The sequence below is a fragment of the Microcebus murinus genome, chromosome 2 (assembly GCF_040939455.1).
Source record: "Microcebus murinus isolate Inina chromosome 2, M.murinus_Inina_mat1.0, whole genome shotgun sequence".
In the NCBI taxonomy this organism is placed as follows: domain Eukaryota; kingdom Metazoa; phylum Chordata; class Mammalia; order Primates; family Cheirogaleidae; genus Microcebus; species Microcebus murinus.
In genome coordinates, this window is record NC_134105.1 from 43,684,554 (window position 1) to 43,697,640 (window position 13,087).

A 13,087-nucleotide genomic window follows, 5' to 3' on the forward strand; every position below is an offset into this window, starting at 1 on the left:
CCAAGTCAGCTTTAACGAATTGCCACAAACTTGGTGGCTTAAAACAATGGAAAGTTCTGGAGGCCAGGAGTCTGAAATCAAGGTGTTGGCAGGGCCATGCTCCCTCCTGGAGGCTCCAAGGGAGAATTTGTTCTTCGTCTCTTCCAACTTCTGGTGGCTGTTGACAATCCTTAACCCATGGCTGCATCACTCCTATCTCCACCTCCCTGGCCACCCTGCCATCTCCTCTTCCGGGTGTCTTTTCCTCTGTGTGTCTGCCTTCTTCTTATAAGACACTATGATGACATTTGAGACCACCCAGGTAATCCAGGGAAATCTCCTCATCTCAAAAAAACCTTAATAAATATGCAAAGATGCCTTTTCCAAATAACGTAACATTTATAAATTCCACAGGTTAGGACTTGATATCTTTGTGTGGACATTATTCAACCTATTATACATCTCAAACTAAACTTTTCTCATGTGTTTCAGTTTAGACAGCAGATAGTCAGCACAAGTAAATGACTTGCAGTTTAGATCAGAATGGAATTACTTCCTTAGTGACTCAAAAGGACACATGTGTTTTTAAAAGTATTTCTTAAAATAATTAAATTCTGCTAATTATTTAAGTGAAAGACTACCCTAGTTTCTTTTTATTAATATGTTTCTCCCTCTCAAAATCACCCAAATAAAGATGTGCATTTCTGGAAAGAAACATCATCTACTAGCTAGAAAAGAAAATTATGTCTTAATGACACCAGCCACAGGCAACAGCACGGAGAAGTCACTTAGGGAGTATTGGCACCAACCTTCCTGCAACACGGTATCTTCATTATTTGATAGCAACCTGGAGAATAGGGAACTGATGGGAATGAACCCTGTGGCTTGTGCCATTATTCCATGTACAGGTGCCATAGGAAGGATGATAATGGCAATAATAGTCACCACTTATTAAATGATTTCTAGGTACCGGGCACTGTGCTAATGCTTTAAATAGTCTTGACTTACACAGTCAACTATAAATGTAAACAATAGATACCATCATCCACTTTGTTTAGGTCATCAATTAAGAAAGTGGCAGAGCCTGCATTTAAAACTTGGTCAGTCTGACTCCAGAAGTCCTGAGTGGCTAATCACTGGACTCTACCACCTCCCCCGATTATCCTACAGAGTCATGAGTGACATTAGCAGGCATTGATGCCAATGCCTTCTGGTGTAGCCCAACAGCTGGCTGTAAGAATGACGACGATATTGGTAACTATTATTATGGAGTATGTACCAGAAGCCAGGCAAAGTGCCTATTCCTTCACATGCATTGTCACTAATCTGTGCAGTGCTCTTAGATACGTCTTACTCTACAAATGAAAAAACCGAGGATCAGAGATGTTAAGTAGTTTGCCTAGTGATGCATATACACTAAGTGGCAGAGTTGGAATTCTCACCTAGCTCGAAATGGGATTTGTAACAATACTTAACCTCATAAACTTGTGAAGATTAAATAATATAAAGAATGTAAAGTGGCCAAGAGTGAGCACTTAATAAATGGCAGCTACCATCGCCATTATTATGTTGGTAACTACAGGTTTTAAAAATCTAACGAACTTTTTGCAAGAGCAAGAAAGAAAATTAACTCTGCATTTGTATGCTGATCACTGCTTTATTTGCTGTGCTGAGGGGCAGGAGTGTAGGTGGAAAATTGAAATATCCTGATATTCCCAAATTGATCATTAACTATAAGCTCTTCCCACAGAGTTTACAAACCTCTTACCACCCTTATGAACTGAAAGGCAGGACAGGCAAATGACGAGGTCCAATCTTCACCTCTCCTTGCTAACTCTGCCCCTTTGCTAGTGAGAAGGTTATGGAGACAGAGGTGGGCAAGAGGGGAGGTAAACTGAATTTCTCCACCCACTGGAATCATCTGGAAAAGACTGCATGAATACCAATAACCATGTGAAAACCACCTCTGTAGATTGAGTACCAATGATATACCAGGCACAGGGCTAGGGGCTTTTTCATAGTCTGTCACTTAGAGCTCACACAGTCCCTTCAAGGTGAGGTGCTGTGACACCCATTATACATATTAGAAAACAGAAGCTCAGAAAAGGTAAGTGACTTGCTCAGTCGGTAAGCAAATCTGGGGTCTGAACCCAAGTCTGTCTAATCCTCGTGCCCATGCTTGATTGTAGGATACAGGTGAAAGAATCATTAGTAATTGTACTTAGGCCATTGAGATCAATCACCTCATTTTACAGATTTAGAAACTGAGGCACCAAGAACTAGGCCCTGATACCTCATACGGCAAGTAAGAAATGGATTCAGGTCAGGAACTCACTTGTCTTGTTGCTCAAATCATTGCTTTCTTGTTTACATACTAACATTTTTGAAGGAGGGGCCTGTGGGCTGAGCCAAAGAAACAGGAAGCAGAAAGTACAGGGCTGCCCATTTCCGGATCAGACACTCTGTGTGCATGTTCTGCATGCAGCATGCTTGTATTACTGTACATTTTATCTCAACTAAACCCTAAGCTTCTTGAAGGTGGGGCTAAGACCTCATATTTCTCTGAATATGCTAGTCTTTAGCTTCCTCCTTCTACTCTAGTGCCTAACACCATGCGCTACATAGAAAGCATTACCAGGAAACCCTAGAGCCCCAAGACAGGTATGCATTTTAATTCTTTCCTTCCTTCTATCAATAAGTATTTATTCATCTGCAGTCAAGGCTGGCCCCAGGCACTCAGATGATGTCTTCAGAGCTCTCTTTGTCTCTTGATTGGCTCTTTCAACATGATAGGCGAGATGATTGATCACTTGATACCCACAATTCCCAGTAATTCCAATAAAAAAGCAGCTATCTTTTCCAAAAAGAGAATCCTCAGGAAGGACCATGATTGGCCTGGGTAGAGTGATGTGCCAATTCCTGAAGCAGTCATTGTACCTAGGCAGACGTCGTGCTCTGGTTGGCGGGGCCTGGTTTATACCTACACATCCCTGTGACTGAGGGGGTGAGGTCACCCCCACCTGAAATCTAAGGAAAGGGGGGAAGGCTGTGAACAGAAGAAATGCTGCAAAAGACAAGCAACAAATGTCTTCCAAAAGTACCTCCCGTGTACCTGACTGCAAGTCAAGTGACAAGTGTATGAAGCCAAATCAGACGTGTTCCTCCCTTCGTGGCTCTTATCCCCGTAGGCAAATCACTCACAGACTGGTGGGAGATAACAAATAAGTGGGTGCTCAATCAGAGCCTCAGGTGACACGTGTCAACAGAGAGGGACACTCTCAAACCTGCAGAATATGTTGCTTAGTTACGGAAGGTTTTCCAGAGAAGGTAAACAGTGAATCTTGAGAGATGAATAGGAATTTAACTGGTTGAAGAAGGGGAAACAGAGATCCACTCTAGCAAGTAGACAGACTCTAGAAATAGCTTGTCCAAGGCTTTCATTTGATGTTTGGAGGCCCTATTCGATATTCCAGCTGGGGATGGTGCCACCACCTCTGGTTGAACGCCACTGTTTATGCACATTCATCCCCTCAAAAGACAGTTCTGTAGGCAGCTATCAATCATTAAATATTTATTTCCTATGTTGAGCTGACACCTGCCTGCACAAATCTTGGTTGATTGATTGACAAAAATGTGTCTGGTTCAAAAATCTGATTTAGTACCGATACCGGAGCCTCTTGCAGCCAAACAAGTTTGGGGGAACCATCTGCAGTGGGGATGTCTGGGATCAAGCCAGCTGTTCCAGTCCCACAGCTTGTCAAAGCCAAGCACAATGTGGACAGGATTTCCAGTGTAAGGAGACAGGTGAGTAGCCTTTCAGTGGGAAGACAGCTGTGCTTGTCAAACTTAACATGCAAAACACTTCCCCAGGGAGCTTGTTAGAATGCAGACTCCTGAGCCCTTCCCTTAGAGGTTGCAGTTCTGGAGGTTGGGATGGGGCCCGGGAATTTGCATTTTTAAACCAAGTCAGCGGCCGAAGTAATTTTGGTTCAAGTTTGTAGGAATAGCTGCTGATTCATTTAGAAAATGTACAAGTCATGCCTTCATCTACTCATTGAACAAATATTGTTGGTAACATATGTGCCGGGAAGTGTGCTACCTGTTGTTAATATAGAGAATAAAAAATAATGCACCTGACCTTGAGGGTCTACTAGTCTGTTTGGGAGAGAGACCTTCAAGGAATCTATTGCAGTACCCCATGCAGCCACTGCAGTGGGTGTATGCACATGGCCCAGTGGGACTGTCCAGCAGGAGGTGCCTGAAACTGCTCTGGGGAGTCAGGGCAGGCTTCAAAATGGTACTTAAGCTGAGACTTGGAAAATAAAACAAAACTTTCTAGGAAAAAGAACACAGAAAAACATGGGGATCGGGGACTCCTAATCTGTGCAGAATATCTGCAGCATCAGGGCTTTGGGAAGCGAGGCAGGTGATGGGTCATTGAGGGAACCAGGGGCTGGGTAGGTAACCAGGGGTCAGACTGTCGCATTTGGAAGAGGAGTGGGGAGCTGCTGGAGGATACAGAGTGAGGGGACAACATGGCTAGGTTGGTATTTTAGAAAGATTACCCGGGGCTGCAATGCAGAGGCTGGCAGAGAGACTCGGGCGAGGCCTGAGCTTGGAGGCTGCAGGCGGGAGCTCACGAGGCTGGGGAGGAGGGCAGAGGCAGTGACGACAGAGAGAGGCTGGGACAATGGGAGTGCTATTTCAGGGTGGAAAGGACTTGGTGATCATGGCTGTGGGTGGTGAGGGAGAGGGGAGTCCAGACAGCAGCCACAGCCTCTCCTTTCTCAGGTCGCTGCCTGAAACGCCACCTCGTGTGTAATGGAGACAGGGACTGCCTTGATGGCTCTGATGAGGACGACTGTGAAGATGTCAGGGCCATTGATGATGACTGCACCCAGTACGACCCAATTCCGGGATCCGAGAAGGCAGCTTTGGGGTGAGTCCCTGCCTGCAGGTATGATTTCAGGAGCAGGGATGATTTCAGTCATGAGTATTAATTTTGGGGACAGAAAGGGACCATTTTGGAGGACACCTCTGGAGTGCATCTTGCAAGGCAGCCATTACCGCAGCTTGCCCAGTGCTACCCGCAAGGCACTGCCTATGCTCTTCCTCCACGTCTCTGCCTAAGAGTCCTCATCTCCTTTCAGCTGTCCCCGCTCCACTGCTCAGCACCATCACCCCTGTGCCATTTCTAAGGCCCTTTTAAAAAGCCACTTCTTCCATAAGGCATTCCCTGATGTCCCCAAAGAGCCCTTCTCTGATCCAACTGTCCTTTCCAATAGCCCCGCTCACAATCTGCTTTGCACTGTAGTCACTTGTATAACCAGGGCTAGCAGTGAGACAGGGCCTTGAACACCCACTTGCTTTTGCTTACTCAAACCTCCAAGGCCATAGTTTCTTTGTCTTTATCTATGAAGATTAAATCAGTCTTGATTCTAACTTCTCTTCATCCTTCAGGTTCAGTTCCTCGAATGCATCATACTCTTTCCTTTTGAGCCTTAATCAACTTGGTTCCTTCTTTCTGGAACGTTCTTCCCCCTATTCCTAACCTGGATAACTCCTTACCTGGTGTTATGGACTGAATTGTTCTGAGACCACAGCCCACCTCCTAGTTGGGATGGAATCCTGTGAGTTGCATGTAGACACATGCTTATAAAAAGATGAGCACATTCGGTTTTCTTCCAGGCCAATTGTATTAGTTTGCTGGGATTACCATAACAAAGTACCACAACCTGGGTTGTGGTAGTTACGTTTAAACTGTGTGGCTTACACACAGAAATTCATTTTCTCACAATTCTGGAGGCTAGAAGTCTGAGGTCAAGGTGTCCCCAGGGTGGTTTCTTCTGAGGCCTCTCTCCTTGCCTTGCAGATGACTAGCTACTCCCTGTGTCTTCAAACGTTCTTCCCTCTGTACATATCTGTGTCCTATCTTCTCCTCTTAGAAGGACACTACTCGCATTGGATGACCCGCCTAATAACCTCATTTTAACTTAATGACCTCTTTAAGGACTCTATTTCCAAATACTGTCATGATATGAGGTTTTGAGGGTTGGGGCTTCAACATATAAATGTTGGGAAGATGTAACTCAGCTCATAACATCAATCAAAGAGGATTCTTGCTGATTTCAAAAGTGACCATGGGAATAAACAGAGTAGAAATGTGAAATACTGAGGTGCTGAGCTGAAAAATAATCCCCTTTCCACTGGCAAAGAGATCACAAACCATGACCCTGTGCTCCTGTGATTCAACAAGGAGCATCTCAAATACATTTTCTGAGCAGTGTGCTTTACCCACACCAAATAGTGAAACCAGCAAAATGGCTTTTCCTCCACTCCCGACAGCTGACATTTTGGTAGTCCTTCTGTTCCTCTCAGATCACAAAGACGTTTCTTGATATCTTACTTTTTTCTAATTTAAGCATTGCCTAGTTTTAAATTTTTATCTTTTGTTCGAGAAGTGATACAGTTTTGGGATAAGAATTGAGAATCTTCCTTCACTTCCCCCAATAGCACCCCACATTGTTGCCCTCTCCCCCGTTCCTAGAGCTGACCCTGTTGACAGTTTAATGTACATACTTCCAGATCATGTAAAAAATGCACTGACAATACACACTGCATGGAAAATATACCTATGTGTACTGTGCATTATAGACATATGTCTATTTTACATCAATGTGACCATATGATGCATATTGTCTATAACTTGCATGTTTTCACTTAATAATAGATATTTAAGATTTCCTGTTATATTGTCAGTCTCTTTTTAATAAGTTACATAGTGTTCTATAACAGAGATCAGCAAACCATGGCCTGAAGGCCAAATTCAGCCTGCTGTTCTTGTAACTAAGGTTTTACCAGAACATAGCTTTTGTCCTGCAAGGGCAGAGTTGAGTGGTTGCAACACAGCCCTGTGGCCTGAGAAGCTTAAAATACTATCTAGCCCTTTATAAAAAAAGTTTGCTGACTCCTCTTCTATAGTATAACTATATGGTAATTTATTTGACTGCTTCCTATTGAAAGATAATTAGATTCTTTTCTCATTTTTTTTCCTTTTATAAGCAATGCTGTAATGACCATTCTTATACACATATTTTTGTACGCATGTGTGAATATTTCTGCATAGATTTCCAAAAGTAGTACTTTTTTGACCATGCCTTTTCATTTTCACTGGGGCTTTTGCAACAGCTTTTTCAAATCTATGTAGGCGTTATTTATGCTTAGAGGTTATAATACAGTCTTAGGGCTTACTGTTCCTTTGAGTTTTTGTTTGGTCTGTTGGAGGGGCTATATTTATAAACTACAGGCAGAAACATATTCAATGGGTGGGAAGATAGAAATTGCAGGGGGAGTGAAGGGAACCCAGATTATACTGTCAACAAAATCTAGGAAAAAATCCAGCTGTGACTACAGGCAAGTTACTTAATTTTTCTGAGCTTCAATTTCTGCATTTGCGAAATTGTTGTGAGGTTGAAAGCTAATCAAGCTAAATGTCTAGTAGAGTGTGTATTCAATTCATCATAGCTATTATTACATCACTTCTACTAATATGAAGAAAGAGATGGAGAAAGGAAGAGAAGGAGGAAGTTAACACACGTTGAATTTCTATGACCTGCCAGGTGCTCTATAATTATCCATTTATTCCTTTGAGGTGGGTTTTATTCACAGTTTATCCCCTGCTCCTTTTTTGCCTTTGTGCCTTTTTCACAGAGGGCATAAATAATTGTGATCAATGGTATGCCACAGGTAGTCACCAAATGTCATGGGAACACAGAGGAGGGAACACCTATCTGTCCAGAGCATTCAAAAACAACTGTGGACAGGAGGCGAGGTGAGAGTTGGGTCTTAAAGCCTAAATGGGAGCTTGAGAGATAAACAAAAGCAATAATTTTATCATCTGCAACATAAGAGGCTTTGATTGTCGGGTGTTAGAGCTCTTAGCCAACTCTAATGTCTTTGTTCTGTTAACTTTCCCTTTGTAGAAAATTAAACCTGTATTTCACTTGCTTGACATTGTATTTTACCTAAATATGGTAAAACCATCCATGTCCTAAAACATGGGACCTGGGCAGATAGATTTTTAAATACTCCAGAGAGGCAAGTATGGGAAAATATTTCTGGAAGAATATTTGGCTAGGGAAAAATAAGTACCATTTGTTGAATGCTTAATATGGACTATCAACTTTACTTCTGCTTTAATTTAATGCTCTCATTTAGACTTCACAAAAACCATGAGAGGTAGGTATTATTATATCTGTTCTTTAAACGAGGCAAATGAACTTCAGAGAGCTTCTAGAAGGCATTCAAAGCCCCATAGCTAGTAAGTGGCAGCATTGGAAATTAAACAGGAGTCTAACTGTGCACCTCTGACATCCCAAGCTGCCTCGAAGACAGGGGCCTTTCTGAGGATTAGATTGTCAAACCTTAGCACTGTCAGTCACACCTGATCTTGCAAACTTATTTTTTAGCAGCAGAGCTCTTTTGTGAAATGATACTAACAATAACAGCAGCAGCAGCAGCATTTTTTCAGTACTTAGTTATTCTGAGCACAACTATGATTCCTTTATATGTTTTAATTCATATTTAACTCTACAAGGGTGGCAGTATTAGTAACTGCTTTTTACGAATGACTAAACTAAGGCACAGAGAGCTTAAATGATTTGCCTGAAGTCACACAGCTAGATGTGGCAGAGCCTAGAAATGGGCCCAGGCTGTCTTGACCCCTGTGGTTGGACTTAAGATAATTATGCATATTTCTTTCTATCCTATTCAACAAACATATAGGGGTGCCTGTTATGTGGAAGCATTATTCTGGATGCTGAATGGAGCTGTCTAGACGTTCTGGTTAAAGAGAACCTGGGGGGCTCAAGCCAGCCCACTCAGTCTCCCAGTGTTACCTAAAGTGGCCAGTAAGCTACTTGGAGGAACCCTAGGGCTCCAGAGAACACAGATTGAGAAACTACCACTTGAACCAGCTGCCTCTTCCAGAGAATGACATTTTATGCTGCTTTTGCCTTTCCAATGCTCTCTCCCAGAAGCTGCTTTTTCAATTTAGGTACAATATCCTGACCCAGGAAGAAACTCAGAGCGTGTATGACGCCAGGTACTACGGGGGCCTGTGTGAGGCGGTATACAACGGGGAGTGGAGAGAACTGCGATACGACCCCACCTGCGAGCAGCTCTACTATGGAGACGACGAGAAGTACTTCCGGAAACCCTACAACTTCCTCAAGTACCACTTCGAAGTAAGCCTGAGCAGGGAGGTTCTCCGGCCCCCGCAGGCTGGGTGGCAGGAGGGAGAGGCCTGCCGATGGAGACGCCTTGCCCCGGGAGCTTTCGTTTCCCGTAGAGCTTGCTGGGGGTTGAAGGCCCTTCTGTGCCTGCCCCGACACATGCTCCGTGTGGAAGGGTGCTGAGAGGCGCTGAGAGGCGCAGCATAAACGTGGCCACCTGCCTGTTCAATCTGGGCTCCATGCCAAGACTAATTAAAGAGATCTGGGGCCCTATTCTCTGGGTTGCCAGTCAGGAGATCTATTTCCAAGTTGCGGCTCTGTTAGACTATAACTGCGTAAGACCTCGAGCAACTCACTGCCTGTCCCCCGTCCCTGGCCCTAATCTGTGAAGCGGCAGCAAGATAGGGCATAGATGGGCACGGTTCTGAAGCCTCTGCTCCAGCTATGCCCAGGGGCAGCTCACACTGATCACTTTCATATCTTGGCTTGTTGTATATGATTTTGTTTGATGAAAGTTTCTTCTGTTCAAAAGAGCTATGAAATTGCTGATGATCTCTAAGGTTCCCTGCACCTCTAAACTCCTGTGGTCTCCTGGTTGCTTGGAGCACCACACAGCTCACCATCCGTCCAGAGCCTGCTCAGAGCCATCCATTTCTTCACTCTCATCCTGTGGGTGAGATGTCCACATAGCAAACATCAGTGAACGCTTACCATGCATCGGATCTCTACTTCCACATGAATTCTCCCACTTAATCCTCACAACACAGTGAGAGAGATGATATCATCATCCCATTTTAGATATAAAAAGAGTGTTTAAAAGGAATAAAGTATCAAGCCCAAACTGTACTGCAATAGGTGGCAGAGACAAGATTCAAACCCAGGTCTGTCTGAACTAATCCCAGGCTAAACATCATTTAGAGGAGTGGACAAACTAAATACAGTATAACTATAGAGAGAGACGGTAGGATTACAGGATTCTGGATAATTATCTAGTCACGTCCTCCCCTTCCCAAAGTTTCTTTCAAGAGAAAAGTATTGACACAACTCACAATTGCAAAGATGTGGAATCAACCCAAGTGCCCATCAGTACATGAGTGGATTAATGAAATGTGATCTATGTATACCATGGAGTATGCAAAAAACAATGGTGATCTAGCACCTCTTGTATTATCCTGGATAGAGCTGGAGCCCATTCTGCTAAGTGAAGTATCCCAAGAATGGAAAAACAAGCATTGTACATGTACTCACCATCAAATTGGTATTAACCGATCAACACATTAAGTGCACATATAGTAATAACATTCATGGGATGTCAGGCAGGTGGGAGAGGTGAGGAGAGGATGGGTATATTCACACCTAATGGGTGTGATGCACACAGTATGGGAGATGGACATGTTTGAAGGTCTGACTTGGGTGGGGCAAAGGCAGTATATATAACCTAAACATTTGTACCCCTGTAATACTCAGATAAAAAAATTTAAAAAAATAGTATTGACAGAAAATAAGTCCAGGCTTATGGGGTCTGTTTTTAAGAAGTTTCTCCCCCAACCCCACACGCACCCCTACCCCGTATCGGGCTTATGGTAAGCCAAGCTGGAAGACACAGACAATGCCATGTTCCCAATCTCAAGGAAGGTCTAGGTCTATGAATCGGGCAAGACAGACTAGGCTATGAGGTGGGAACAAAGAATTCTCAAATCTCAGCAGCTGGAAGCGACGATGCCTTGCGTATGCTACTTGTCTGTCCTCAGGAAGAAAGGCAGCTAATCATCACGGGCACTTAGGGACTCAAAGTGATGGAGGCTCCATTTCAACACATGCTCTTATGATTGCTGAGAAGCTCCTTGCAGGCTCCTAAGGCTTGCTTCATCGGCTCAAGCAAAGCACAAGACCATGCCTCAGTTCAAGTCAGCAGAGAAATGCAACCCTATAACATGCCTGGAATGAAATGACCAAACATTTGTTGGCAGCACTGAAGCCACCGCTGCCTCAGACAATCGTGATCTGCACAGCTTCCTTTGCTCCTTTCCTCCCGGGCCCATGCCTAGGTGTGGCTTTCTGTATCTCTCCATTGCAAGGACAAGCGCCTGGCCTTCCTTCTCTCCAGGAAGGACGAGCCAGCTGTGAACGAAATCCACACTTGAACACTCTTAACATTTGAGCAGAATCGTGTGTGTGTACATGCGCATGGTATGTAAACAGTTTTACAGTACCACTAAACACTAACACTGCTGCATTTTCTGTATTTTAGTATCAATCTGACACTCAGATTAGTCTGATAAAAGAATGACTTACAATAATATGAAACTTTAGGTATTTTACAAAGCAAAGATTTAAGTACTAAATATGAATCGGAAAACAGCTCTATGTTCGCAAAGCTAACATTTGTTTGTTTTCAGGCTCGGGCTGATACTGGAATCTCCTCAGAGTTGTATGATGATGCAAATGACCTTCTTTCTAAAGTAAAAGAGGACAAGTTTAAGTCTGGTGGAGTGACCATTGGTGTAGGCCCATCCAGCGGCTCTGTGATGGTGGGTGTAGGTGTATCCGGGTTAGAAGACTCTTCATTCTTGAATAAGTTAAGCAAGTATAATGAGAAGGTATTAAAACATAATGTCTGTGTCTCATAGTATCCCATAATCTACACTGAACATGTATTACCTTAATTGCATTAAAAAGTACAGTAGTAATTGGACTTTAATTTGCTTGTGTAATTGGAAATGTCTGATCAGTGGTAATCAGGTTTGTTTTTCTTATTACGCTTTTGCACACAGAATCATCACAAAGGGAATAAAATTGAATGATAAGACTAGAACTCTTATCAGTTCACCCCCCCATCCTTTTTCATGGTTACCTGGAGCATATAGGGTAATACGTAGAATGGTAATGTGTTAAAAAGAAACTGCCAGGCCCTCTAAATTTAAGCTGGAAGAATTCTAAAGCAAGCCTTGCTTTTCTAAATAGACAGGAGGGCTGGCATGCTAAAAAAAAAAAAAAACTTTCATTTTTCATCAAACGTTAACCACTAAGTATCTATTACCCTGAGGGCTCAAGAAATGCTTCCTGGAGGAAGGGGCATCCATGTGAGCTGAGATCTAAAGACTAGTGTAGGTTGTCCAGACAAAGGGAGGTGTAAGTGCGGAAGGATGGCCTAGGCATGGATCAGCCTGTGCGAAGGCCTAGAGACAGAGTGCCGCCCACGCACTGGGCTGCAAATTTTTTCAGCTGGCTGAAGGGTGGGTGGGGAACGAAAGTAGGGAGGGATGAGGATAGAGAGAGAATCAAGGCCCAGAGAAATATTTGTTGAATTGATTAGAAATTTATCAAAAGCCTCAATAACATTGAAACCAGGACTGTGGATCTAGTTGGGATTTAAAAATTATCTGGAACAATGAAAATACATTTATAAAAATTAACTTATTCAGCAAACATAAATTGAGTTTTAGAGCTTTGCCAATGAAGTAGCTATTCATCTGAAGGCAAAGTACTGCATTGTTCTGGGGTCTGGCTATCGCATGTTAACGTGGACTTTTCTAAAAGCAGGTGGCCTCTTCATACTTCCATCATCACATTGAATCAAGGCTCTTATTACCTGGATGTAACGTTCATAGATGGCCATCTTCCTGTAAAACCAATCCAACAGTCCCCTGGTGCTATGTCTTATTTATACTATTATCTGAGGATGCTGCTTTTCTTTATTACTTAATCATACGAGATTACCACTAGAACGTAAGCTCCATGAGGGCAGGGAACAATCTCGTTCAAGATTATATCCTCTGCGTGCAACTATGAGCATGATAGATATTTGTTCAATGAATTAAACTAAATGACATGCCATCATGTCATCGAAGACATCCTGAGCATAATTTTTAATA

At 43.2% G+C, this 13,087-nt stretch overlaps 1 protein-coding gene across 1 annotated transcript in view; it reads left to right on the top strand.

Annotated features, from left to right (window-relative positions):
* Positions 1–13,087, top strand: part of C8A (complement C8 alpha chain) — a 56,001-nt gene that overhangs the window by 13,306 nt on the left and 29,608 nt on the right. Inside the window, exons 3-6 of the mRNA XM_012785122.2 lie at positions 3,639–3,783; positions 4,771–4,918; positions 9,035–9,224; positions 11,612–11,812. Of these exons, the coding sequence (XP_012640576.2) occupies positions 3,639–3,783; positions 4,771–4,918; positions 9,035–9,224; positions 11,612–11,812 (684 nt within the window). The remainder of the gene's footprint in view (positions 1–3,638; positions 3,784–4,770; positions 4,919–9,034; positions 9,225–11,611; positions 11,813–13,087) is intronic.